This window comes from Sceloporus occidentalis, unplaced genomic scaffold (assembly GCF_023333645.1).
Source record: "Sceloporus occidentalis isolate IW3139 unplaced genomic scaffold, rSceOcc1.0.p SCAF_26, whole genome shotgun sequence".
In the NCBI taxonomy this organism is placed as follows: Eukaryota; Metazoa; Chordata; class Lepidosauria; order Squamata; family Phrynosomatidae; genus Sceloporus; species Sceloporus occidentalis.
Genome location: NW_028317006.1, coordinates 7,259,171 through 7,286,843, shown reverse-complemented (window position 1 = coordinate 7,286,843; position 27,673 = coordinate 7,259,171). Strand labels below are relative to the sequence as shown.

Here is a 27,673-nt window from a genome sequence, read left to right as displayed (position 1 = left end):
CAAGTTTTTTTTTTCCTTATTTGCTTCCTTTCCAAACTCTAAAGCCCTAATAAAAACATGCCTTGAAATGCATTGTTAAAATGTAACATTTTGAACACATCATTTGGCATTTTAAACTATTTGCCATAATGTGATGCTTTGGGGACCAGTCCTTACCATTTTCTGCAGCACTAAACAAACAAACCTTTATGGAGAAAACATACAGGTGGTTCTGTTCTGTTGATTATCAATGTAAAAATGCAACCTATTTTATAAACCATAAGAAGCATGTGGTTACCATTTAGGGTTATAATAAATCATTTGAAAATTGCCGTTCTACTTGAAATATAAATGAAAACCTATCTTTAAGACATGTCCAAAACAAGTCTTACAAATCCATAAAATATTTGACCTTAAGGACTGTAGAAGGCAGACAGTATTATACTCAGACACTCTGCATAGATGCCAATACCTGCGCAGGATGCTCTCAGAGGAAGTGCACTTGGCTACAGCTGACCTGCGTGCGATAATACAAAATCTCTTCGCTCTCCCCGCTCATTGTCATGTCTATTGGCACATCTGTAAAAATGGACAAACAGATGAGAAAACACACTAGAAATTTTTTTTATACAGCTAATGCTTGTACCAAACACTTTTGTTTGGCATCCAATTCAATTCGTGCGGAGAGGACGTCATTATTTTTTATTTCCTGTGGTAGTTCATAGTACACCAGGGTTTATTCCCTAAACAGAGTCTCCCGGAGAGTTGGATGTAGTTAAAACATTGGCATTATATGATCTTTTATTATTAGGAGCTTCAACTGCGAATAGGGTCGTGCTGGTCCGACGTAATACATAGTTTACGTGGGGAGAAATTGTTTGCAGGTCACCTCAAGAATGGTGAAGGACCAGCTCAGTTTTCCTTACAAAAAACCATCTGGGATTAGCCCTTCATAATGCACAGTGAAAGGGTCACATCTCAACGGCAAACTCAACATTTTGTGAATAAACCCCACAGCCAACAAATGTTACACAGCAATTATATATATATATATCTCTCTCAACAGTTCATTTCATTTTCTATCAGAATAAAATACTTCTTTTAGGTGTACATGTCTACATTTTCTCTGCACTCATTTCACAATAAACTATGTACATGAGCCACAAAGTGCCACATAAAAAAACCACCTTCTTTTTTGGGATACCTGGGATGTCAAAGAAAATGTGATCTACAGGAGGCCTGGAACTGAGTTGCCAGATAGTTTTCAGTTCCTTCTGACCATGCCCGCTGAGCACCTCGACTCTCCAGATCTGAGGGTGGGATCTGTAGCGACACACAAAGAAGACAGTTTTTAACCTATACTGGAAAGGCATGCACATTACCAGCTAATTTAAAAAAACAAGTTATCTACAGTTATAACATATGGATCACTCTATACCATTAAGTGTTAATAATTTAACAGAGATCCCAAGACTCAAATAGAATTATTGCACACCCTTTTCAAAGGGATCATTTTTTTTTAGGGCACTGTTAAAAAAAACCCACCTCAAATCCAAATAAAATTCCACTAGGCTTCAGTAAGAATGTAGGTTGTGAAATGGTCATTTATAAGTGCTAAGCAGCACACTAATAATTTTCCACCTGGCAAATTATATATATATATATATATATATATATATATATATATATATATATATATATATATATATATATATATAGTAACATGGCAGAGGAGGACTCACGTCTGGTAAAAGTGGCTTATGATGCTTGGACGAATTGGAAGTTGGAAAACATGTTGCTCGTTCCAAGGGTTTTCTTTGTAGTACTTTAAACAGGACCTGATCACCAAATAAAAGCATGAACAGATTTATGTTGCATCTCTTTCCTAGAACTATAGTAAACAAGGAGACGTGTACAGACATTCGAGCACAAACCACTCAATGAGGCCTGTTCAATGAGCCGTTTCCCGTCAGCCTGCTATTACACCTACGGCTGGGGTGGTGCATTTCACACCAGGTTTTAGTCTGCTGCACTTTATTACAAGGTGCTCACGGCTCATTTACTGCTACTAGTTCCAAAATCCAGATGCGTGGTACGGTGCGCTTACTTACTGTGTGAGTGGAAAGAGGTTTTCATGTCCCAGGCTCAGGAAGGCATTGCATATGACAACCAACTCCAGCATGTGGTGCAGTTTTTTCACCCTATGAACCTGCTCCTGTAGATCCACTTCAGAGGTAATAAAGTAATCCTGAAAAGGAGACCACAGTCTGAGACGCTGACGGGTAGAAGCTGACTAAGGAAACCACTATTTCCTTCAAATAGTATGTAAACCTGCCATTTGGATTACGAAAAGGCATCTTCCCAAAAGTGACGGTGACGCTTAACTTTTAAGCCTATCTACTGGTCCCATATTTTACTATATGCTCTAATGCTTTTAATCGAAATATGAATCTCCTGGATGGAAGAAATGAACTACGAACAACATCAAATAAACAATTGTGCCCACTGCAATTATCTCACTGCATGGAAATGAATAAAGCTGAGCCGTTATTCTTTGGCAATACTCCAAGCAGACATGCAGAACATGATGGTTTTTGCTCATCTTACCAGGTAATTGAAAGTAGCGAGGTCCTGACCTGCAAGGAGAAAACATCTGTTTACACTACAAACAACTGAAACAGAGGACAACTAAAAATGATGTACAGACACATTTGTGAGGCTCTCTCCCCATCTGTGAATTATTCCTGTTGTAACAGAGCAGGGTGGTGCTTTATTGTATCCACTACGTATTTAGTGTCTGAGTTTTGATAATGTTGTGATGTTGGTTAATAAGACGTCGCCGACCTATGAAGCAGTTGATGTAATCTTTCTTCATTTTGTCCAAGCCAATCTCTAGCAGCATCCTGATGGGTGTTAGACCCGAAAGGGAGATATTCTGCATGTTTCCGGTGTACGACTGCTGGATGAGTTTGCTCAATGTGCTGCTACTCCCACGATGGATCTAAAACAAGACAAAAGACTCAACAACACACATATCTGATCTGATCAGAACTTGGTTTAGAAACATATTTTGCTTGTACTTTCAAAATGTTTGATTAGAGTAGTAAAAATAGTCTTGTAAGGAAGCTTTAATTTACTGAGAAGGTGGTAGATAAGTGGAATTGCCTTTAAGATCTCTCAGTCTACAGAAAGAAACTAGTTCTGAATATAATTGTGGATACAAACAATTGCAAAGCTCATACATTTGTTAGGGGGAAAATTACAAGGAACCTTAAGTTATTCCTCGATGAAGAGGAAAACGTCATTTTAAAATGAATGGGGGTACTTTCTGAAAAGACCATTCCACACATAACCCTCAACTGCCCCGGACGAATTATCTGGAAAGATACTAGTTCAATACATTTTGTTCTTCCCCCTTGGTGGACGGCAATTCTTACCCAGGGGTGCGCCTCCCCATGCCTCAGGGACTGGATGACAAGCGAGAAACAGTTCACCACATCCTGGTATGAAGAAACACCTTCGGGAAAGAAACAAATACGGATCAAAAAAGCAAATTGTGTTTGCTTCAATTATGCATTTATGTCAGCCAAGTGAGATAAGGAATGTTTAATTTAAATAGTGCTGTTCATGTATGTGCCCCCATAGGCACTTGTCCTATAAGTGGCTGGATTCAGGATAGAAAAAAAGTGACAACCTTTTTGGTGTTTGGGGGCCGAGGCATCTCATCTAAACTGATGCATGCAAAACAACAGTATAAGATTAAAGCAGGTTATACTATATTGCGAACATCAGCTCCCGGAGCCTGGGCCAGTAGATGGACAGAAACTGCCAGGACACTAAATAAGTGAATTGAAATTAATCCTGTAGAATGCTATGCCAAGGGCCGGTGAAGCAAAGCGTTTACTGATCCCTGTGGGTTACTTTACTTCAAAGAAGTTCTAAATGGAAACCAAGTGCAAAAATCTCAGAAAAAAAATACAATTTAATGACAAAATGACAGATAAGTACATATTTGGAAATATTTTACTTTTTCACTATTACATAAATCGGTCCCTAGAATACCCATTCAAAAATATTAACAATGTAATATCACCTCAATAATAAGAAGTGGGCAGAATGTTACTACAACTCAATGAGATGTCATTTATGGTTGTGATATAAAGTACAGAGAGTCTAAGACTATATAAATCTTAAAGCAATTTAGGGTACCAATTATGTGAAGTACAGTTGCAATTAATGAACAAGTCTGATGTTTCCAAGCAGACATTTGAATCGTGGCAGGCTGAGCAGATGACACCTACTTTTTCTCATCTTGCACCACAACATTTCTGCGAAGTCCAGATCCCCGCGTTCTGCGATAAAGGACTGGATGGAGCTGTCCACTGCTGCAGCGTCGCTTTTAACTTTCTAGACAAAGGGAAGAAAAATTGTTAGCCCCTCTCAATCCACAGATGAAGAAATCCCAGGAGCCAGGTGCCATGGACAGCCCCTAACATTTGGACTACATTTTATGAATCTTGTTAGATTTACCCCCCTTCATCAGACGTGGATCCTGACCGAACCTGCACATCTCAATGGCAAGGCAGCTAACTAACTTGCCACGAGCCTGAATCAGGCTGCGCCAATGGGTTTCAAAGTCTATTCCGCTCAATAACACTCAATAGGGCAAGGGGGGCTTTGGAATCCTTATACATTTCTATTAAAAGAGTTACATACATAATGAGGAACATAACACCAATATGATTCTGGATCTAATGCACATTATGGTAAAAGATAACTACTGACTTCAACCACTTTGTTTATTATATTTAATTGGGGAACAAGCTGACTATACATAATAGTTTTACTATAGGTTATATTTACTAGAAGTGAGCCATTTAAAGATTATTATGGTTGAAATTATTGAGCTAAACAGATAACTGTTCAGTAAAATCCATGTTATTTTGGATTAAAGCGAGTATTGCTGAGAGTCTACTACTTGCTTTATGACTATGGCTGATATGAAGATAATCGTAAAAAAAAAAAAAGTTTTTACATGCAAAATATAATCAACCAAGTATGGTCTCAGCATACCCACCAGGAAATGAGTTAACATCACAACAAATTAAACTTTTTGATGTCCTAGTGAAAAACCCCACATAATGTTACTGATGGAAAAAAACAGGGGAATCAAATGCTCAAAACCACATTAATGTATGATTTTGTAATTAAACAAAAAATACATAATTTATAGTCATTTTCAGGAATACAACAGTGACATCAAAATACAGATCTGTGAATAACATTATCACACCACATACAGTACATGACTGTTTTTTTGGCAAGAAATCTGGTTAAATAAACACCAAAACAACAAAATTTAACCCGAATCTACAACAGAATGTACAAATGCTGGTTATTCTCTTTAACGAGCCCCCTCCCCCCACCAAGTATGATACTCAGTATTATACCACCTTTATAAATAACACATGTATTGTGGTCCTCGAAGGGTATAAAAAAATGACAATAAAGGAGACAGGTTTAGGGGCAATACATTTCAAAAGAAATGAGGTATCCACATCTGTAATGCGTGCCCTGAGACTTTCATAAACATTACACATAAGCTGGGGAAAATCACTAGAAAACCGTTTTATTGAAGCAGCTTGGTTACCCCGTTCAAGCCTCAGGAACAAAACCTCTGTAGTCTACAAGCAGTAGACCACGGCATGAAACTATTCCCCTTCGGGCCCACTTGTTATTGGCTAGCTTTCTATCAATTTTTATTTAGGTTTCTTTTTTTTATTATTATTTTATGCGCCCTCAAGCAACATAAGTAAATCTTTCGATCGGCATATGCATCACTCAATGTAGTTGCTCTGTTTAATAACCCATATTAATGACCAATATTACCCAGGAGTATTACCTGCAACATGCAGAAAGAAAAATCTTTGTGTGGACCTTGTCAAAGCAGATGCTGACCCCTTAAGTTCTATATGAAACTGCATTTTCATCTTGCATAAAAGAAACACTTATGCTACGACATACACACTCACTTCTGGTTCTTTCTTGGATGCTGAATTATTAACCCCATCCAGTTTATTTTTCAGCTCTGCCAAAAAGGAAACGTAGAGAAAATGAGTTTTAATAACGAGTATCATTTCATTGCACTGAAAAAGCGCTATTAACAGTGCTTTACGTGCTAAAAGTGTACATAACAATGAAAAGGTAAAACACGACGTTACCATTTAGAAGTTCCTGGACTAATTCTACAGCTGATTTGGCCTCGGTTGTCTCCGGCCATTCTGTTACCCCCGTCTTTAAACCTTCTGCTAACACCTGCCGGAGGAAAAAAAAGAGATCACCCTGTCCTCACTATTTATGGACTACTTTGCATGTAATCCAAAACATTTTGGAGATTAGAAAATAAAACAAATTATCATATATAAGCATCCTGCAATATCCATGAACAGCATAATTACATGGGCTACAAATTGCTTAATCGCTTGGCCAAAGAATGATGAGGAAAAAAATAAATTATATATATATATATATGTGTATATTGTTTATTATATAGCTGCATATCCCAACTATCATTGCATAATTAGACTGACATATCAAGTAACTGAATTGATCAAGATATGTGTGCATGATTTGGAATTACATATATTTTCCATTTACTGACAGCTGCTAGCTCAAAACATTTACCGTTTTTTTTGTGTTTGTGATGGAAAAACTAAAGGAACACTCAATTTAATAAGAGACATCATTCTGTTGGTGGGAGTTCCAATCAAGTCACCGAAAAATATAATGTGCAGAGACTTACGAGCAGAAAGTCCAACTCTTTATATACAGGATACACAGGGCTCCGGAGGTCACCCGATTCTACTTTAACATTCTGAGAAGTATAAAACATTGCACACAATGAATCAAATAAGATTAGCATATATTCTGCTGAATGTGCATGTGTGTGGACAGGAGGCCTGAACAGTATTGAACGGAGTATGACTTGTTGTTCTTCTCACATCTGGTATATAACCTGCTAAACATAAAATTAACAGCAGGACAATTTATTTCTCTAAAAGGCATAAACAGATCTAATAGTAGTCACGACATATACCATCAAATAAGGTTCAAAATTGATTGAGGGGCTTAGCTTAGTGTTTCCCTTCGCACTAAATAAGGGAAATTACAGTTTCCTAACTTTCAATATATGACGAAAAAGTAAGTGGATACCCTATTGAACACTTTTGGGATGAATTGGAACGCTGTGCACCCCGTGAACGCCATCAGTGATTGACCTCATAAAAGCGCTTTTGAATGAACGGGCACAAATTCCCAGAGAAACACTTGAAAATCTTGTGCAAAGCCTTCCCATTAGAGTGAAGGCTAATATAGCGGGGGGGTCATTTTGAAATGGGATGTCCAAAAACAGGTGCTCATATAAGTGTGATGGTCTGGTGCCCAAATACTTTCGGTCAGCTAGTGTATTTCGGAGATTCATTCTATCCATGTCAGTTATTCTCGGTCAAGCTACGGCTGATCACCCACAGCAAATATGGATTGAATTAGGATAACCCAGTATTGTTGGTGGTTCTTAGGAAAAATACTGAACAAGAGAAGGGGATATATAAAAGAAAAATATATACTCTCAAAGAAATGTTTTAATGCGTATGTGTTTGTTTAGTGATGATTTATTAGGTCAATAAAAGTGATGTTTTACAAAATGATCTCTTGAGTGTACTAGTATAGTTCCATAAATACACCGTCTAAAACTAGACATAAGCCCACCAAGTAAAACCTTTTTAAATATCCTTGTTTGCATTCAAATACTATATCTAATAATATGTTTTATATACGTAAGTGCAGGAAAAAATCCTGAATAGTGCTCTAATAGTGTTCAGAACTTTTTGGACTAGGCCTTAAATAGAGGTATACATCTAAAAGGGGGGAAGGGGGTGTAGGCCATACCAGTGTGGCTGCGGATGTCAGTGGGGGTATCTGCAGGATGCTGTCCACTCCATTCCAGACAAAATCAACCATGATACTGCTTTGGGATTCTATAACAGAGTTTTCTATTGCGTTAGTTCCAAACAGATCATATTGAGCAAACCCCCTTGTCTGCATCTGTAAAAAAAAAAAACAAGCAAAAAAACAACATTTACACTAAAAGTACAATTTGACTGAGAACTTCAACTACCCAACTGTACACGGCTTCAGGCACAAGTCACAGTACATGCTAAGATCCCCAAACTTAAATTGATTTAATTACTAACCCAGACTTTGAATCTTTAGTGTGTTAGTCACTGGAGCTTAATAAAATGTAAAGCACTGTGGTAGAGACAGAAAACAACACCCAACCCCAAAGATCATCATCATTATTTTATTCTCAATATGAAATACTACTAATATATCATATGCTTTTAGAAGAACACTTGCAATCTATTATACGTCAGTTAGCCAAAAGGTATCATCTTTATCAAATATGCTTTTCTTTCTTTCTATGACTAACGCTGTACACCTATATATGATACACTATGACAGAGCATACCTTCCCACCCTACTGGTTCAATAAATATAAACCCACTTAACCAGAAGAAAATACATGCGTGAACACATGTCTCTCATACATTTTTATTGGCTGTGTTTGGAATTTTCAGTCTGTGGTACTATTTCAGTGACTGTTAAGCTTACTAGTTTCATTATTTGCAAATAAATGATAGAGTTTTCAATTTTTTGTTTTTAAAGTAACCCTTATAGCATCAGAGGCAACTCAATGGATGTAGATGCAGTAGGAGTGCAGGCGACTCACAGCTGAAGAATGGTGCCTCTCTCTGTGGGTTTTCCTGAGCATCTCTAGGTTAGGAAAGGAGGTTTTATCAGTGGTGGGGCCTAAGGAAACAAAAATATGAGGCATTTGAAATTTGAGTTTCCCCTCTGAGCATTGAAGGAAAACACCAATGGATGCTTAACGGCGCCGTGTAAAATAAAGCCGCTGTGCAATCAGAATCCCTACACTAAGTGATAATTCACATACAAAAGGTATATTAGAACTAAATACTACCGGCTTACTGCAGCTAAAAGAGAACTGCATAAAGTTATAGAAAATATAAATCCAAAACACAAACACAGTGCACATACAAACATAATAAATGGGAATCTCCTGTCATGTTTCTCCAGACAGGGTGAACTATTTAGTAAAGTACTTGACTAAAGATATCTGACTGACTCATTAACAAGATGACATGAAGACTTATTTGAACGCTGGCCAATTAGTCAATGAACATGGATTATGCAGACATTATTATACACATCGTACACAGTAGTGTTCATTTTAAACTTTTTACCTAGTGATTTTTTCCCACTTATATATAATGGAAATATGATTGATTTAAAACTGTAACAAAGCTATAATTGAAACTTAATGATAAAAAATAATACACAGGCCATGGGCACATTAGATTTATCACTCACCTGCACAGGTCACCATGCGGAAACTCATCCCCGTGATCTCATTCCGGTTGGCTTTAATAGGCTCGGCTCCCAGCCAGCATGTTCCTTCGGCATCTGAGCTGTCGCACCGCACCCATAACGGAGGAAGAATCTCCACTGACTTCCCATCCCTCAACTGGGCCATGTTGGGATTTTGTGCCATTGTGTAGCTAGAAAGCAACTGCCTGGAGAGAGTTTCAAAAGTCATTTAAATAAACTTAACCTGAAGCTTAGAGCATGTTGTAATATTCCTTAGACAGCACATAGAAATGGAGACACAGTTGCTTGTCACCGACTAGCAACGGCTACAGACGCACATATCTGTAGTGAGTGATTGTTTTCAAGCTATTACAAGGGTTTTATGTACTAATCTCTGATCACTTTGCGATTCCCAGAAGTCATGCTTTTTCCTTACTTTTCACTGGCTGCAAAAATGAATTGGTGGGGTTGACTTAAAATATAGAAATAAGTTTGACTGCAGATACGATTATGCGTATTTACAAAAACACACATTTCAGACATGATTACAAAAATATAGCATCAAATTATCCATGTATTCTATCATCCATAATACTTTTGCTTACATAGAAACACATAACAGCCCATTTTTCCTGCTGTAAAAACCTCAAACCACATCTCACCTTGTATCACATTCAAATCAGCCATATAGCTAGCCATGCAGGGAACATACTAGCCAATATATCCTGCTTACACTCTATGAAACACAAGTGCATTTTTTTTAAAGAAAAAAAATGTCTACATGGGTGCGAAACTCAGTTTTTCCATATTTGACAACGTTTAAAGCACAACTGCGTATGAAGCAAATTTCCCATGAGATAACTATTACACAGTAATGTCATTTTTCTTATTTGCTTTAACTTTCATTTATATGCTACAAGGTGTGGAGAAATATATACCTTGCTCTCATGGTAGGAACAGGCATAGGCTGAGAACTTTCTGGAAGTGACCCATCAGAAGTGTGACTGTCGTTCATCTTGGACTCATCCATCACATTGTCTTCTAATCTGAAAGGCTACAAAGGACGACATTTCACGTCAGCTACCTAAAAAATAGGCACATTATATTTTGGAATTTCGGAATCTTACTTTTTTCTCCAAGACAAAAAACATTCCAGTTCCGCTCCAGAAATCTTCTAATGATTTGCACTGACCAGCACTGAACACTTGAACTTGAAGATCATCCTTAACAGAAAAAAAATATATTTTTAAAATGTGTTACTATTGCAGCATCTTGAAATGTAGTTGTTCCCCAAAACAAAATCACTTGCACTAATTGCTACAAAAAAAAACCAATGGAAACCCGCAGATATTCTGAGTATCTGAAAAGCCAGAAGTGGATGCTTTTACCTCGAAAGGAGAAGGTCCTACAGTGTTTCCTTTTTTCACATCGTCACTTATCCTGCGGGAGAAAAAGAATTAGAGAAAATACTGGATGCAATAAAACACGTCTCATTCAGTTATTAAGTATATTACAAATAGATTGTAAGCTTGTGAGCAGGGTCCTCTCTACCTAATGGATCCGTTTGTCTTTTGTCATACCCTCTGAATGTATGTATTGTAAGAAGCGCTGTGTAAATAAAATAAATAATAACGATGTTGTTGACAAGTCTGCAGTAGAGCATTAGGCGATTATTGTATTAGATATGCCAGATTTAGGTCTTTCTTTGCATTAAAGGGACACTCAGGGGGGCAGCTGCATTATCAGATTACAGTAAGTAATCACACAACGCAAACTGCAGCCCTGCTGATTAGCAGCATGTTAATGGGACTAGATGGGACTCAACAAACGTGGGGTACTTTGACATAGTGGCGGGCGAAGCAATATATGGTCGTATAATGCAACGGAATCCCCAATGTTTATCCCTTCTGTAGGTGCTTTTAAATACTATGTGCTGGGTGGGTATGGGTTCCTTATAATATGTATATACTGATTATTTCAGCGGCACTCAGGAATCTGAATTTATATACTTTGTAGGGGGCACATCCATTCTTGAATTCTTTAAGCAAAAATTATACTAAGCCATAGCGCAATACGAGGGTACCACAAACAATCATAAATACGTTCCTAGTGGAACCCCAGAACAGATTTCGTTTACAATGTGTGGGTCAGAGTCATGTAAAGAGGTAGTCGGGATATACTGTCAGACGATGCTCAGGTGTTTGTCAATAACCTCGCTAGCTGGTTTCCATGGTCCTTTATAACGGGAGCAGACTCTGTGTGTGTGTGTGTGTGTGTGTGTGTGTGTGTGTGTGTGTGTGTGTGTGTGTGTGTGTGTGTGTGTGTGTGTGTGTGTGTGTGTGTGTGTGTGTGTGTGTGTGTGTGTGTGTGTGTGTGTGTGTGTGTGTGTGTGTGTGTGTGTGTGTCCGGTTTATTCTCCACCGACCTGCTAAGAAATCGTTGTAATTCCACGGCTGCTCGGTGCCTCTCGGACCACATCTTGACAGTTCAAAAACAAAACCCCTCAGCAATTGAATTGCGCGGGTCGGGTCTGTCATCGGGGTCACGACACCGGAAGTACTTCTAATAACGCTAAAATGTTCTAACACCTTAAAATTATATAAATGATCACGATATGAGTTTAGGAATTCTATTTACTTCATTGAAAGTTTGGATGGTCACAATTTAATTAAGTTTTGTTAAGTAATTTCTCCTCCTCACACGTCATCTTCAGATCCGGCGTAGGAACATTAATATCCATCCGCATAAGAAGTAGTTCCCAGCGTTCCACTGAGCTTTTACATGTATCTTTCTGTTACTTTAATAATGTATTTTACCTTTCCATGATCAGTGGTTTTAATTTTTATTTTTTCCCTCTTCATTTTTTGTTTCTAGCTGATTTTTTAATTAGAAAGCTTCTCTCCACCCCTCTTTCAGGCGGAGTCATATAGCGGCGCACTCCGCCTTCTCCTTCCTTTTCTCTCCGTGGCCGCCATCAAGAAGCAGCGAGGAGCCGGCGGTCAGCATGGTGAGGATGGGAAAAGGGAATGGAACGAAGAGTTATTCCCGAGAGCGCGAGCTTGTGAGGAACGGAGTGAGGGTTACGCGTCCCCGGTACACCGTGACGTATGCTCCAGGCTGGGATCTGCCTGTCACCCGGGGACCGAGCCACGCTGGTCACGCATGTCGGAGGCCTGGCCTCCTGTTGCCATAGGCCCAACAGCCTCGCAACTGAGATATCTTATATGCGGTCGTTTAATATGCGGCCACTATCAACGACTACGTGCTTCTTGTGCTTGTGTTAAGTTGGCAGAAGTGCTTTAAAGTATTCATAGGCGGGAAATACTTGGGTAGCCCGTCCTTTATACAGCGGGCCCCAGTCCGGTAACTGAGTGAAGGGAGGCTATAGTCGGGATCCCTCACCTCGTTACCACGGGTGTGTGAGAGGCATTGTGAATATAGACCACCCTGTTAGAAAGATTCACTTCCCTCATGTTTTAACGTATTAGTCTTCCAAGGATAGTTTAAGTCACAGCAGACCCCAGAAAAAGTAAACTTGTGGTGTCTCTAGGCATTAAACACTACTTTATATGTGTGTATAGATTGCTATTGCAGGTCTTGCCCATGAGTTAGTTGGTGCAGGAGACAGTGGGCCACTAATTACTATTGGGCTTCTTGTTACACGAGCCTCCTTTAGGAAAACATAACTGTGGTTCTTCATTTATAGAAGCAGTACCCAGTCTAGTTATTTGTACTATCTTTATATGTTTAAATAGTATTCTGGTACATCTGTACTTTGCTTTGTGTGTTACGGACAGCAATGATGGTGTAATTTGCGTCTTACCCGGTATTCAGAGACGGTTGCCTGCTGTCAAAATTCTGATGCTGCGGGCTGACGAATAAAAAAGGCTGAGTGTCCTGAAAATCTGAAGTAGGACTTTAGCCTATATTAAGACCATGTTTATTATAACGGGCCGTTCTTTTTCTTTTAGGCCTGCGCTCGTCCTTTGATATCTGTGTACTCCGAAAAGGGGGAATCTTCTGGCAAAAATGTCACTCTGCCTGCAGTATTCAGGGCACCAATTCGCCCAGATATTGTCAACTTTGTCCACACCAATCTGCGCAAGAATAACAGGCAGCCCTATGCTGTGAGCAAGCTTGCTGGTATGTTATCACTTTGCATGCTTAGTATTCTGTGTGTTGATGACCGCTGCAGAGTTGGTATTGATATTTTAACACTGAATGCATATAGATGAAGTGGGTGATAGCAGGCTTTCATTCTGCTGCTATCCTTTTCACAGAACCTGGTAACAGATGAGAGAGGATGAGTTCCACTTCATTGGTCCGTGTTTCTGAAACTAATGATATTAGTGGAAGTTCTGATCTCTTAGTGGGATGTCTGTTTATAGACCTCTGGTTTGACATTGTGTAAGGCAACTTCTAAAACCATGAAACCTCTCTACTGGTCTGGTATTTTATGCCACTGTTAACTACATGGTTAACTGTAGTTCTCAACATCTTTTCCTGGGATCCAAAGTCCTATATTGCTTTCATGTATCAAAAATCACAGCTAAAAAACCCCCCAAAAAACTATGGATAGAGGAAAGCTTCATAGACTTTTTTATTTTTAATGAATTTCCTAACCTATTTTTTTTTTTTTTCTTTCAGGTCATCAGACTAGTGCTGAATCATGGGGTACTGGACGGGCTGTTGCTCGTATTCCCCGTGTCCGCGGAGGTGGAACTCACCGCTCTGGCCAGGGTGCTTTCGGAAATGTATCCTTCAGCTGGCTGTGTTTGTAGCATGTACTGTTGATTGCAGTGATGTTGTAATTTGCGTCTTACTCCACACTATGCGACAGTTGCCTGCTGTCACTATGCTGGTGTGAGTGGCTGCAGAAAAAACAAAGTTCTGAGCAAGAGTTTAATTTTAGTCAACCTTTAGAATATGCGTATGAAGTTCAATTTCCTTAACGTCAGCAATAGATGTGTCGTGGAGGGCGTATGTTTGCTCCAACCAAGACCTGGAGGCGCTGGCATCGTAGAGTCAATACAACCCAGAAGCGTTATGCTATCTGCTCTGCTGTGGCAGCTTCTGGTCTTCCTGCTCTAGTTATGTCTAAAGGTGAGACTGTTGGAAAGGCATGGGGATGCTACATGATGAGTTCCACTTCTGGTCCGTGTTTCTGAAACACATGATCTTAATGGAAGTTCTGACTGGCAAATATCTTAATACTTGTCTTGTGCGCGTGAATAAGGACTGATTAGATTGGGACACAAGCCACATGTGCTGAAATCCTAGTACACTGTGGCTTTTTGATTATATGCAAGCTTGTAATTTGAGATTTAAAAACAAGTCTCTGCGATATTCAGGCCACCGTATTGAGGAGATCCCAGAAGTACCCCTTGTTGTTGAGGACAAAGTTGAAAACTACAAAAAAACAAAGGAAGCAGTCCTGCTACTAAAGAAGCTGAAAGCTTGGAATGACATAAAGAAGGTGAGCAGGTCTTTTGATTTGGTTTTACAGGTATCTTCATGAGGAATCGTGGAGACGGTGAGAATGCATGTGCTCGTAGGAAGTCGGGGTCGACAGGTTTGGTTCTAGGAGCTAGCCAAAACATTCTGGAGCCAGTGGTTTTTTTTTTTTCTTTCCATATTTTACCCCCTGGCCTGCAGTTAAAGGATGTTTATTGGGGCAATAGGACATAAAACTCTGCTTTTTTTTTTTTGTGCTGTACCACTTCGTACTGCTGTTAACATTCATAACAAGGGGTGTTTTTACACCGTAAAGACTCAATTTTGTATGTTTAATGGTTAAACATACAAGCTTGAGTCTTTACGGTGTAAAATACCCCTTAACGCATTTATAACTAGTGTACATTATGTCAAGTTCTCATATTAAACCATGTTCATGCAAATAAAATATTGAGCATGCCAGGCACTCGCTTCCACACAAACTGTAGAGTAATGGACACATGCTTACAAGCGGTAACACACTTACATTCTACATTCACATACATGCACAAAATCATACACTAACACTAAATGCGTGCATATGCTCACGCTAATGCCATACTGAAACATGAACATACCTGTTAACACCACACACACTATCCAACATACGCACTCACTAACACTATAGGTATCTAAAATGCATACCTAAGCAATACAGTAGACATACTGACATTGGCACTAAACTCAGTTTGTTGAACCCTTGGTTAAGTACGTTAAGAATTTTTCTAGGGGAAAGTGTTGCCTTTGCTTATTGCTGTTGGAACTGTTCATTTAGTTTGTGTTGCTTGCCATGATGTTGTAATTTGCGCCTTACTCAACACTAAGCGACAGTTGCCTTCTGTCTTTATGCTAGTGTGGATGGCTGATGAGTAATTAATTTCTGAGCAAGTTATCTTAATGTCCTGCTGCCTGTTAACCTGTTTTACATTTACAATAATGCAAGCTTTTGTTTGCAGGTGTATGCATCTCAGCGCATGCGTGCTGGCAAGGGTAAGATGAGGAACAGACGTCGCATCCAGCGTAGAGGGCCTTGCATCATCTATAACGAAGACAATGGCATTATCAAAGCCTTCAGAAATATCCCAGGTACTGAAGCTGTTTGAGGTGGCAAAAGCTTATAAAGGAATGATGATTTCCCACTTCATTGGTCCGTGTTTCTGAAACATGTGATTTATGTGGAAGTTCTGACCCTGCAGGAGACTCGTTTATGCATGCAAGGAATCTGCTGCCTTTTTGACTATAGATCTGTATAAAATGGATATTGGTACATAATGGTAATGTTGCAAACAGGTGACAACCTTTAAACTCTTAAGGGTATTACACTGTACAAACTTCTAGGAGTGCTGACTGCATTGTGTACCTTAAACAGATTGTGTATTTTCTCACAGGAATCACTCTTCTGAATGTAAGTAAACTGAACGTTCTGAGGCTGGCTCCTGGTGGTCATGTTGGAAGATTCTGCATCTGGACAGAAGGTGCTTTCCGCAAACTGGATGACCTTTATGGCACATGGCGCAAAGCAGCCACTCTAAAGGCAGATTACAAGTAGGTGTCTTACATTCCTGTAGGTTCATTAAACAAGGTATTCAACGCTTTTCTCTTGTAGAGTGTTGCTGTATTCTGGATACAAGATACTGGTTGCAACAGTTGCCTGCATCTAGTGTTCCGTTTTATAGATAATGCATGTTGCTTCTTAAGCTTAAACATGTAACTCATACTAAATGAAGAGTACAACACAAACTGCAAATGGTCTGACTTTGGTTAGTGTATGATGATTTCCACTTCTGGTCCGTGTTTCTGAAACACCATGATTACTGTGGAAGTTCTGATCTAAGGCCAAGCTGTGTTTCTTATATAAAATTTTTATAACCTGAGTGATTTTAATTGTACTTCTCTAAAGAGCCTTTCTACAGCAAAGTAGTTAATGGTCTGATTTCTTTTCCTTCCCTCTAAGCCTTCCTATGCACAAGATGACAAACACAGATCTGGGCAGAATCCTGAAGAGTCAGGAAATCCAGAAAGCACTGCGTGCACCAATGTATGTATTTTGTTTCCTTAAATGTCTGGTTGTGACATTCTGGGTAGATTAATTTATTCACTCCGTTTTCATGCATGTCCAATCCTCTTAAAATGGCCAGTATTCTGCATAACAGACTTTGCCCTTTCTACTTAAACATAGTGTTTCCCAGTGAGGACAAATGTGCTTTAACTCTATAAAGATAAGCTGGTAGCAACAATTCTGATTCTCTTGCATGTAACGAGAGGTTCGCCACCAAAGAACTCTATCTGGATAAAATGATGATTTCCACTTCATTGGTCCGTGTTTATGAAATCATATGACTTGAGTGGAAGTTCTGACTTCATTTACATAACATGTGGGTTATGTGCATCGTGGCAGCTTGGCTCCCAAACCTTGATGGAATGTTTATTCTCTACAGCAAAAAGGTGAAGCGCAGAGAGCTTAAGAAGAACCCACTGAAGAACTTGAGGATCATGATGAGACTGAACCCATATGCCAAGACAGCTAAACGTAATGCCATCCTGCGCCAGGCTGCAAATGTAAGAAATGTTTCCTTTTTCTGCTACTTTGTCATAGCACTTAAACTCATACCTAATGACAGTTGTGTACCTAAAGGGTAGCCTTACCATTACTATAAAGTAAAATGCTTGATGCTTTTAGACCTGCAAAATGTTCTGATTACCTTTAGGATTTTGTTCATAAGTCTTATGCCCGGCCACCCTTTAATGCTATTTGTATTTTGACCATGTGATTATTTTTGTGTATTCTACACTTAAAGGTCATTGATGGTTAGAATGTTGAGGCAGTGAATGTTTTATGGTAATGGTCACTTCATAATTTATTTTTTTTACCAGATAAAGGCTAAAGAGACAAAACAGGTCAAGGTTAAGAAACCAATCAAGAAGAAGCCTGTAAAGGAGGAGAAACCAGCCAAGTAATCCAATGTATCCACTGCGGTTCAGTGCTGGATGGCACTTTGAATTTACTCTGAATAAAATCTGTTTAAAATTACCCGTTTACTGGTTTTCTTTAATGTTTTAAAGTTGGCTGAAACACATAGCCTTTGCAGTATGATTCAGGGTTTTCTTAGTGGTGCATAGCGTGACTTTAGAAGTAGAGAAATGAAGTCCTAGTGCGTTTGTATATTGTGCAATCAAACTTAGAAGTTACTGAATCAAGAAGTCTTCCCACGGAACATACTTGGTACGTCTCACTTCACAAGTTTCAAAGATAACTGAAAGAAGACATTGGGCAGGCTGACCAAATGCTGAAACTTAATTGCCCCTGTCCAAAATGTGGCCTTCTAACACCAAACAACCTGACAAATTCATGCACCTATTTGACAGTCCTTACCCTGGGGGCTGTGGGAACTTTTTTTTTTTTTAATTTAATGAAAGGTAAGTCCAAAAGGTGTTGGTGGCAAAAACAAAATTTAGTTCCAAGGAATTGCTTGTGTGCATGTCTAGATATGATCAAAATAATAGTATCTAAAAGCCCTTGTTAAGAAACTTGTGTGGGTTCACTAAATTAAACTACAGCTAAACAAGAGCACCACAGAAATGTTACAACGGCCTCAGTCACAAAGGGTGCAAAAAGAAAAGCAGCTCGGTCTATTTTTTTGCATATGGGCATGTTGTCGGTTTAGCTCTTATAGCCTAGTCTAGATAAGCACCGGCTCCTTATCTTATTGCCTGTTGTGAACAATAGAATAACCGCACTGGCTAGTGTCTGCAGAGGAACGGACTTCATTAGCATTGCCATAAAGAATCAGCTCGGTGTGGTGTTTGGGCAGGGAAAGTCATCCAAAATGTTACATGATGAGCAACAATGGCAGCCTCCAGGTCTACAGATAAAGTAAGTTTATTTAAATGCTAACCTACATTACTGTATATAGCACTGTACTTTGAACCCCATGGTACTTTAATTTCAAGTGCTCCTTGGACTGTATGTTGCACTGTGGGCTGTTGGGATATTGGCCACACTTGTTCAATCACATTAAAAGTAATGCCCTGAAACCTGCAGGATGATCATGGGTGTGATATTTCTGGTCTTGGTTTCATAATTACAATATTTCTGACTCCATTCCTAGTTATGTATATTTCAATATAGTTAAATCTCTTAAAGCAGCACAAGTCCAACTGGTACCACAAATTCCTCTAAGACCAGGAAATGTACTTGGGTACACTTCCTGCATGTGCTCTAGTTTTGTTTTTTTATTGTATGCATTAAAGAATGGAACCTAGACTGTCTTTTACAACGATCAGCATATTTGATACGGGGTACGTCTTAGGGATGACATTTCAAATAGCTGTAAAGCTCGGTGATGGCATTTTTAATGTTTATACAGTATATCTCAATCGCCATGTGACATCAGGCACTGTATACAATGCCTAAAAGCCTTTAAGACATGTTAAAAGGATATTTAAGTTAAAATAAACTTGTTTGCACCAAAAAATAAAAACATGCAATAATAGAACACCTGCATAATTCATTTTTTTAGTGATTTAAACCGACTCTTGAGTTTAGCATTTCAGCGTTCTAACAGTATCGGATTTAATAACTGATGATAAAGCCAGCAGTAGCTCAGACCGAGAGGACCGTATTCTTACATATGAAAAATATCCGTGCACAACATTTGGGGTATAAAGTGTTTTACTCGAGGGTACCGAATAACCTGGGAGAGAGTATGAAGAATTTTCACCTTGACTGTCTTTTCAGCTGTAGCTCTAGAAAAACTGACTATTACCCCTATTATGACTAAATAGGGGTCGGGGAAAAAATATATTCCAACCTTACTTAACCCTTTCAGTACCGGGGGTTTTGGGTACCTCAAGTCCCGGAGCAATTTTGCTATTTTTGCGGTATGCCAGTTCAGCGATTGTTCTCTTTTCCTGTGAATAGTGTGCCCATGTAAACTATATATTATTTTTTCAAGGAGAGATAGAGCTTTCTTTTGATACCGTAGTTAGATGATTAGTGGAAAATTTAGGATGAGAAATTTTGTAAAAACTTGCAAAATTAGTAAAATGATGAAAAATCACCTCAAAATGTATCTATTCAGGTGTCCTGATTTCAGGAATACCACATATAGGTTACCATAGCGCAATGAACTAGAACAACATGTTTTGGAACCAAACAGAGGGAAGACTCCTATAAGAAGTCCAATGTGCATAGCAGAGAAGAGAGAAAAAATACAGTACAGCGCTCTATATACAAAGGTAAAACATCTAAACATCGTCCTGCAGAGTGTCACCATTAGGGGGGTGTTGTGGATTTACTCATGATAATATTAGTCTGGTGTGTGTATATATAAATATATAATATATATATTTATAGACACATATCCTGCCTAATAAATGTCTTCTTCAAATGAAGTACAGACTTAATTAGCATTGCCGTAAAGCAGCAGCTTCATCATATGATCGATGATAATAATTATGGATGTTTTTTGGATGTGTATCTCATATCACTGTGTATAGCAAAGATTATTCCTCACGGGACTTCCCTTTTAACATATATTCTGCAGGGACTCGTTCGCTCCTTGTAATGTCTGATTCCTCAGTTCTCTGCATAGCGAGCAGCCCTAAAATATTCAATTTATTTAACGTAACAGAAGCCAGGGGTTATAATGAGGAATGTACGCACGCCATTTTTCTGGCGTTGTAAGCGTTTGCTTTAAACTTTCCAAATCATTCTTGTCTACACTCTTTGTAGTAAACGCGCCCTTCCCACACTAAATATGGCCGCCGTGGCTTCCGGTGAGGGAAAGAGGAAGTGCCGCACGCAGGATCCTACGCAGCGTGATTACGCCGTGCTTGGTCGCATAGACAGGTATCCTGCGTGGGGTTTGCCGGATCGTTGCGTGATGAGGCGCCCAAGGCTGTGACCCGATACGGGAGAAAGATGCTCAGCCGCCTGCAGGAGCTGAAGAAAGAGGAGGAGACTCTGCTTAAGATAAAAGCGTCCCTCCATGACCAGCTGAACAGGCTAAAGGTCAGAGTGCAAAATGCCAGGGGGTTAAAGGTCACTGATATCAAGTATAATATACAATGAGATGTAATAATAGATTGTGCGTTAGGCGGCAGTGTATACCCGTGTACCAATAAAATAGAGGTTGCATGGATCTTGTTGACATTAGTATTGTAGTATTAGCAGCTGGCATAAGTCTTTAAGCATGAGCAGCTGGTGGGGTAGCATTGGCGGCTGGCAGCTGGTGGGGTAGCATTGATGGCTGGTGGGGTAGCATTGGCGGCTGGCAGCTGGTGGGGTAGCATTGATGGCTGGTGGGGTAGCATTGGCATCTGGCACTGGCGGTGTAGCATTGGCAGCTAGCATTGGCCGTGTGGCATTGGCGGCTGGTGGTGTAGCTCTTATTCTCGTGTATTGCTTGATATAGTGACATGATAAAGTCACATTGCAATCCTGCCCCCTCTAACCTCTGGCCACTTGGAGTGTTGGGAGATAAGTACTGAAGGTGTAGGATCTGTAGGTAGCCGTAGTTTACTGGTATGGTGAGTAAAGGGATGGAATACTTATAAATGTGATTGTGTTATCGCACATATAGCTTATTGTTTATTGTCTACATACCAAGTTGATCCTGATAATTACTCTCCCAGGTTGAGGAACTTGCTCTTCAGTCCATGATAAACTGCGGAGCGGAGGAGGACCAGAAGTCCTCATCTGAGGCAGCGGAGGAGGTAAGCGGCTTCGCTAAACTGGGGCAATAAAGATGTGTAACTGCTAAGAGTGTCTGATTTGTATACAACTTGTGTAGGTACTTTGTGTCTGTTGCTTGCGTGTTGTTATCCTGATCAGTGTTGGGGCCGACATGTGCAAACCTGTATGCATTATGATGCTTCTTGGAGTCACTTATTAGGCTATTTTATATGGAATTAATAAAAGTTCAGTTTTTAATTTATCCCTTTATTAGGCCGCTCCAGTTTGTTTTCTCTAACAATCATTTGCGTATGAATAAATAGCCTACTGTTACAAGGATCACCATTACTTTAGGTCCACAACGATAACTCAATCTCCATCCATGTATGGTTAACAGGGGGAAATGCACATGGATAACGAAGCTGTCATAAATCAGACAGAGCTGCAGCTGAGCACTATGGAATATACCCAGGACCAGGAAGAAATGGAGGAGGAAGAAGAAGAGGAGTCGGACTCTTAACCCTACAACAAAGATGTCTGCCTACCCATTATCGATAGGTGATTTTCTCATAGATCCCAGGGAGGCTACAAGTAACAGACAGGTGCTGTGGGTATACTCTAGACTATTATTAAAAGTGAGACCGGAAATTCATCAGCCTCAGTGGTTTAATGGCAGGACCGAGGTCAGATATAGAGAGGACTGTGGGGTTAGTGTAGGTGAGGGGTGTTGCATGGTGCGTTTCTTTAATAAGCATCCATCCCAAGTTAAAGGGAACATCTTGCCGCACTTGGCAGGCTTAGATCACATACAGAGGCTTAAATACAATGAAAGGTTTTACGCCTGCTATTTTTATTTGTCTTAATAGAAAGTCTTGCATATTTGCGAGATTGTTTTTAGCAGTCGTTATGACCGATGATGGTTGCGATTGCACTGAATTGTTCTCTCATAGCTGTGAATATAATGGTTAAAAAGCTGTACCAATTAGTCCCCGTCTCCGGACAGAGGTCATCAGAACAGACGAGAGGAAACATCTCTTTTCACCGACGTGTCTGCGTTTCATGTAGTGTCAGCCTCGGAGAGCTTCTTTAGCAGTAAGTGCTGCGTTTGGCCCGGCACAAATAACGAGTAGTAACTGGTGATGTTTCAGTATGGCTTTAACCACGCATATTGTTCTGGACCATGAAACGCTGGCTTGCGACACCATATTTAAGAATTTACTTTGGTTGCTAGCTTGCAGATGACCCGATCCACTTTACCAAATAATGATCTTTATTTTTCCTCTTAGTTTCATGTTTTCTCTCTGAACCTAAAGCACATTATTACCAACTTGTAGCAATGGACCAGGGGGTTATTTTCTATTATCGCCAGTCCAGAAGAGGAGCCTTTATTGACATTTTATGGGACGACAGACTGGTGATTTTCAGAGATTAAAGGAATACCTGTGTCCAAACAATGGATTTGCTGTTTACAAATGTAAATAAAGCGTCTGCGTGTTTTTCAGTGTGTCCGAAGCAGTAAGTGGCTCTTCTGTCTCACCTATTTTTAATGTGGATATTCCCTTTAAAAACACAACATTAAGTATCCTGAGTAATATCATTTATGCATGGCCAAAACTGTATGGCATCACTTCACATATTGTATTGGTTATTTTAGACATTTTAAAAGTGTGTATATAAGTACCGTATATGTGCACACACCTATATACTTATGTCAGTATGGGCATGTATGAAACCAGTTCTGTTCGCCATTGATTTTAAGCACGGTGATCGTTTACAAAGCCAGTACTCTTGAACTTTGCCCGCAATGAGTCTCTAAACTGGTACATTTGAGCGAGGTTATTGTATCCCAAGGGAGATGCGTCCCTTTTTCCCACATTTTACTGATATGTATCGCAGCAAAAACTTGGACTGAAAGTATTTCATTGAACAGTGTAGATCTGGGATAAGGCTTAGTCTGTGCCGCGGGAGATTCTTGAGATCGTTTAGAAAGATTAAAGACCTGGTGATCATAACCTTGTGAGAGGATTTGATGGCCCTTATTTTGCGCACGCACTACACTAGGCTATTCTATCAGGATGAGAGGAAAGAATCCAATCCAGCAGCGTGTGGTTCAGGCTTTGCCTATTAATTGAGTTCACTCCAAAACCTTAAATAGTGTTTTTTGGGAATTCAGCCAATCAAAATTAAAATCTCCAGCAAACAGCAGTTCACTTTTTTGGTTTTGAGCTACGGTTTTCCTGAGGAGTTGGGTTATGTCGGATAATGCATTGGGGGCATTTTTGCTGTTAACCATGATTCTGAGAGCACAATGATTTGGGTTTGGAATATAAACGCCAAGCGTGCAGCGCTTCCAGTTTGGGGAGAAGGCTGCGGATGGAAAGGAGAAGCCATTTTTAGACTAGGACCTAAATCAGCAGGGGGACCAGGGTTAGACTTATTTGCTAGAGCAAGTACCAACAGTATTTTGTGACTGGGAGGTTGTAGAACTTTTGGGGGTAACTTTTACCAAACAAGTTACAGGAACAGAGCAGGTCATCCCGTATAATGGGAAGATGAATGGAGTGGGAGAAGAGTTACCAAGAATAGGAGTATGCTCAGATTTGAATTCATGTTAGCGGTAGAAATAGTATATGGAATGCACAGGAGATGAGGGGTTGAGGACCAGTACGAGAGCGAGTGAATGTTTGGAGGGGTAGTCACAGGTAACATCTGGATAGAACACAAGAATACAGCATGCACAGCAGTATAATAAGTTATTGACTGGAGCGCTGTCTGTGGGTTTCTCCTGTAATCCTTGAATTGGCACTTGATGGAAAGTGACCTGTGCCCCCACCACCACCACCATGTCCTCTAACTAAATGGGGATCCCTCTTTGGAATAGTTGCCCCAATAAAGTTACACACAAGGGGTCAGGAGGTGACTAAAACACATTAAGCAATAGTTGTCAGATTAAAGGCAAAACATATGTAGGGATTAAACATTCTGTCACAAGGTTAACCTTTACATAGCAACAGGGGTTCTGAGGTAAGACAGCCACACAAGCCATTCTTTAGGTGATTACGGAAACACCCTGCAAAAGCAAAGCGTATCTGCATAGAGTATGATATATCTCAGAAAGAAAGAAAATCCTGAATTTACCATTTTTCCCAACACAGTGGAAAATGTTCAGTGTTACTTAAAAGCACGGGAGCATTTAGGCTTTTCAGCAGGAAAACATGCCTCTGATGTATGGATGCCAGCAGAGTCCAAACCGAACCCATATGCACTGCACATCCAGTACCAAAAGCAGACTGCAGCCATCTATAAAGTAACGTTTTCTACCAGTAAAACTAGCCATTTTGGTGAACGAAGGGCATCCGCGAGACAGGCATTTGTTCCCATCGGTTTGTTCTACGTTCACAAATTTCCTTCTATTTTGTAAATGATCTTTTGTTTATATAGCACCAATAATTTATTCCATGCTTCTTACAATACATTATTTTCAAAAGGCAAAACTAGAGTTGACTAAGAGAAGCGAATATATTAAAGTAGAGAGGGCTGTGCTCACAAGCTTACAATCTAGAGGGAACAGGGTGAGGAGAAACACTAGGTATGGAGAAAGGGGAGAGAATGGTGTGAAGGGTTGTAAGTGGCCAGTTAATGAAGCGTACCATCTCTGTAGCTAGAACTTCATTAGAAACAGTAGGAGAAACAGTTGCTAATGGGGATAGAGAATTGAGGTACTGGGTAAGAGATGGAAGAAGGAAAAGTTCATGAATTCAGCTTGTTTCCAGTAGTGTTGTGACATCCATGATGAAATAGCAGACAAGCAATATGTATATGAGAGAATGAAAGCGGTCAGGAGAAGGCATGTGGATTTGATTGTCATCTGCATGACACTGGAAGCCAAGTGAGTTGGAGATACAGAAGAGATCCACATCTTTTGACAGTATCAAAAGCAGCAGAGAAATTCAGGGGTATCAGAAGGGAGAAGCGACCTTTTACTTTGGCAGAGAGCAAGTCATTGGAGACTTTAGTTAGAGCCGTTTACTAGAGTGAAGGGGTCTAAAACCAGACTATAGAGGGGCTAGGAGGCAATTAGAGGAGAGGAAGTTAGGTAACTGCTTACATCCTTTCAAGCATCTTAAAGGGTTAAAGAAAAAGTGATAGGGCAGTAGTTATGTGTGTGATCCAAATAAGAGCATGCGTAAAAGGTTAAAAATTGGGAGAGAGGCTTTACAAGATGTGATGGGGCCGAGGGTACAGGTTGTCAGGGGAGAGGAAGAAAGTTGTAGGTGAAAAATCAGTGTGGGGTTAGTAGTGGGGAGTGATTGTGGGTGGTATAGGAAGGGGTTGCACAGAAGAAAGGCAACTGTGCCTGGTGGGGAGTGAAGGGGTACAAAGTCAGCACCCTCTACTGGGTGAAGTAAAAATTCAGTAATTCAGACACATTCCCATCAGTTTAATGATCCGATTTACAGCAACTTTATTTTTTACTCATCTTCTATGAGTCTGACTACAGGTTCAAAATTTTTTCAAAAAAGACCACACAGTCTTCTTCATATAATATTTATTAGAATCAAAGATAATACATCTGAGGACTGAAAAGATACAATGTTTACAGACTGAAGGCAGAGGCTTCTCACAGTAAAGAATCCCATGCTGGGATGAGCCCCCCTCTTTAAATGGGAAAGAGGACGATATGAAACGTTCTTGACTAATGACCTGGTGATAAGGAGCCCAGCAGAGCAAAAGGATTCGAAGCTCACACAACACGTCACATTCAAATCTAAAATAAATATGGGAGAAACTGGACAAGCACAGGCAGGAGAAAGCAAGAGGACCGCTGGATATATGCATCTCCTCTGCCGGAGCAACCTGCATAAACGCCGTGCTGGTCTAAAACTTTGACAGCGGTTATTATGGACTTCAACTCTCATGATGCTCAGCTACTGTAGCTGACAGGGCATTATGGGTGCCATTGTCCACAGCTATAGAGTATCAGAGCCTAGTCACCATTTATACATTTCCTTACCGCTTAAAGGACCACTATCAGGATTTTTATTTCTTCCTTCAGTTTTTAAAAGTAAAAACACTGAAGAAAACCTCATGGTTACTGAGCTTTGTGGAAACCCTATTAAGAAGCACTGCCACAAAATAAGATTATGCCACGATTATAGCGGATGGGAAGCAAACATGGGTTACACGATCAGCAGTAAAGCAAGCAGCAAAGAATAAGATAAAATAAAGGGGGGGTTTTTTTGTTTGTTTTTTTACAATCTCCTAAAAAGAAACCTTTAAATGCACATTTTTTTCGTCATATTAGTGTCTCTTTATAAGTGTATTGCTGTGTCTAGTTTAGACTCCACTATTATATTAAGAATGTCCTGAAAATATTTTCTATTTTTCTTCAGGGAGACATCTAGTGGTCTTTCCTTTAAAGTAAATGAAATAACAAGCTTACTGCTCCGGCAGGAAGGAATTAAATCAATTCACCATAAAAAGCAGGTTCCTAAAACTGGTGGATCTGGGGTTATGGCTTTGGACGCTGCCTGTGAGACAGCCACGGTTCAGATCTCCAGACAGCATAGGATACAAACTGCCGCATTGGGAATTGCTCGCAGCCTTAATGGCAGTCTCATGCGAGACCAATATGAACTATTTGAGGTTAAATAGTTTAATTAGGGATATGAAAAAAATAAAAGGCATTGATGAGTCTTCCTTTTCAAAAATCAACATATCTGCTAAAATGATTGTTAAACAGGCTGTGGGTTTTTTTACATTTATATCTTGCTTAACTGGCAATGCCTTGTCAGCTGGATTCACAGACAGGTTAATTTTTTTTTATTTTTTATTTTTTTTTACTTACAGAACATAACCGTCAGTTCAGTTTGGTCCAACGTGGGACTGACCCATTAAATCCTTTGTTGGTAAAAGAAAATGGACACTTCTATTACCTGCCACACACAAACTAGGCGCTCTTCTGTATCATGTACTGAAAGCATTACAAGTACCACAAAGCATCATGGGATAAAAGCAGGGATCTTACTGCAGGTGGGGCCCACAGGACTCTAGGGCACATCTGGGTTGTTGGCCAGA

The 27,673-nt window shown here is 39.7% G+C and overlaps 3 protein-coding genes and 8 non-coding genes across 12 annotated transcripts; 10 read left to right on the top strand and 1 right to left on the bottom strand.

Annotated features, from left to right (window-relative positions):
- Positions 1–466: 466 nt before the first annotated feature.
- Positions 467–9,625, bottom strand: ZWILCH (zwilch kinetochore protein). The gene is made up of 14 exons (XM_089485541.1): positions 9,430–9,625; positions 8,768–8,847; positions 7,927–8,082; positions 6,782–6,853; positions 6,201–6,294; positions 6,006–6,067; positions 4,281–4,386; positions 3,417–3,496; positions 2,824–2,980; positions 2,587–2,615; positions 2,091–2,227; positions 1,722–1,817; positions 1,184–1,302; positions 467–558 (listed from the first exon to the last, which is right to left on the bottom strand). The coding sequence occupies exons 1-14, from the start codon at positions 9,608–9,610 to the stop codon at positions 467–469; spliced, it is 1,461 nt and encodes a 486-aa protein (XP_089341667.1). The 5' UTR covers positions 9,611–9,625.
- Positions 9,626–12,400: 2,775 nt separating this feature from the next.
- LOC149300078 (large ribosomal subunit protein uL4A) lies at positions 12,401–17,877 on the top strand. Its single transcript, XM_089485540.1, has 10 exons — positions 12,401–12,433; positions 13,398–13,569; positions 14,074–14,180; positions 14,391–14,529; positions 14,778–14,902; positions 15,876–16,005; positions 16,308–16,464; positions 16,874–16,957; positions 17,358–17,478; positions 17,794–17,877. The coding sequence occupies exons 1-10, from the start codon at positions 12,431–12,433 to the stop codon at positions 17,875–17,877; spliced, it is 1,122 nt and encodes a 373-aa protein (XP_089341666.1). The 5' UTR covers positions 12,401–12,430.
- On the top strand, positions 13,222–13,321 carry LOC149300086 (small nucleolar RNA SNORD16). Its single transcript, XR_016272338.1, has one exon. It is a non-coding gene; the product is annotated as a small nucleolar RNA SNORD16 (small nucleolar RNA).
- On the top strand, positions 13,722–13,792 carry LOC149300085 (small nucleolar RNA SNORD18). Its single transcript, XR_016272331.1, has one exon. It is a non-coding gene; the product is annotated as a small nucleolar RNA SNORD18 (small nucleolar RNA).
- On the top strand, positions 14,222–14,323 carry LOC149300084 (small nucleolar RNA SNORD16). The gene has a single exon (XR_016272337.1). It is a non-coding gene; the product is annotated as a small nucleolar RNA SNORD16 (small nucleolar RNA).
- On the top strand, positions 14,557–14,625 carry LOC149300083 (small nucleolar RNA SNORD18). Its single transcript, XR_016272332.1, has one exon. It is a non-coding gene; the product is annotated as a small nucleolar RNA SNORD18 (small nucleolar RNA).
- Positions 15,706–15,806, top strand: LOC149300082 (small nucleolar RNA SNORD16). Its single transcript, XR_016272336.1, has one exon. It is a non-coding gene; the product is annotated as a small nucleolar RNA SNORD16 (small nucleolar RNA).
- LOC149300081 (small nucleolar RNA SNORD18) lies at positions 16,040–16,111 on the top strand. The gene has a single exon (XR_016272333.1). It is a non-coding gene; the product is annotated as a small nucleolar RNA SNORD18 (small nucleolar RNA).
- On the top strand, positions 16,683–16,752 carry LOC149300080 (small nucleolar RNA SNORD18). Its single transcript, XR_016272335.1, has one exon. It is a non-coding gene; the product is annotated as a small nucleolar RNA SNORD18 (small nucleolar RNA).
- On the top strand, positions 17,210–17,281 carry LOC149300079 (small nucleolar RNA SNORD18). Its single transcript, XR_016272334.1, has one exon. It is a non-coding gene; the product is annotated as a small nucleolar RNA SNORD18 (small nucleolar RNA).
- Positions 17,878–20,842: 2,965 nt separating the features above from the next.
- Positions 20,843–22,115, top strand: SNAPC5 (small nuclear RNA activating complex polypeptide 5). 2 transcript variants are annotated; one of them, XM_089485774.1, is made up of 3 exons: positions 20,843–20,932; positions 21,556–21,636; positions 21,993–22,115. In XM_089485774.1, exons 1-3 carry the CDS (start codon positions 20,843–20,845, stop codon positions 22,113–22,115), a joined length of 294 nt encoding a protein of 97 aa, XP_089341900.1. The 2 variants fall into 2 exon arrangements, with proteins under 2 accessions (XP_089341900.1, XP_089341901.1); XM_089485775.1 differs by lacking the exon at positions 21,556–21,636.
- Positions 22,116–27,673: the final 5,558 nt, after the last annotated feature.

What these genes read in the sequence shown, in the direction of transcription:
- SNAPC5 (XM_089485774.1), top strand. Translation starts at nt 20,843, where the DNA reads ATGCTCAGCCGCCTGCAGGAGCTGAAGAAAGAGGAGGAGACTCTGCTT. An exon ending in ACCAGCTGAACAGGCTAAAG is followed by an intron (nt 20,933 to 21,555) that starts GTCAGAGTGCAA and finishes TTACTCTCCCAG; the next exon opens with GTTGAGGAACTTGCTCTTCA. An exon ending in CATCTGAGGCAGCGGAGGAG is followed by an intron (nt 21,637 to 21,992) that starts GTAAGCGGCTTC and finishes TATGGTTAACAG; the next exon opens with GGGGAAATGCACATGGATAA.
- ZWILCH (XM_089485541.1), bottom strand. Translation starts at nt 9,610, where the DNA reads ATGGCACAAAATCCCAACATGGCCCAGTTGAGGGATGGGAAGTCAGTG. An exon ending in AAGAGTTGGACTTTCTGCTC is followed by an intron (nt 6,295 to 6,781) that starts GTAAGTCTCTGC and finishes TTCCTCCGGCAG; the next exon opens with GTGTTAGCAGAAGGTTTAAA. An exon ending in TCGCTACTTTCAATTACCTG is followed by an intron (nt 2,228 to 2,586) that starts GTAAGATGAGCA and finishes TCTCCTTTTCAG; the next exon opens with GATTACTTTATTACCTCTGA.
- LOC149300078 (XM_089485540.1), top strand. An exon ending in TGCTGTGAGCAAGCTTGCTG is followed by an intron (nt 13,570 to 14,073) that starts GTATGTTATCAC and finishes TTTTTCTTTCAG; the next exon opens with GTCATCAGACTAGTGCTGAA. An exon ending in CTTGGAATGACATAAAGAAG is followed by an intron (nt 14,903 to 15,875) that starts GTGAGCAGGTCT and finishes TTTTGTTTGCAG; the next exon opens with GTGTATGCATCTCAGCGCAT.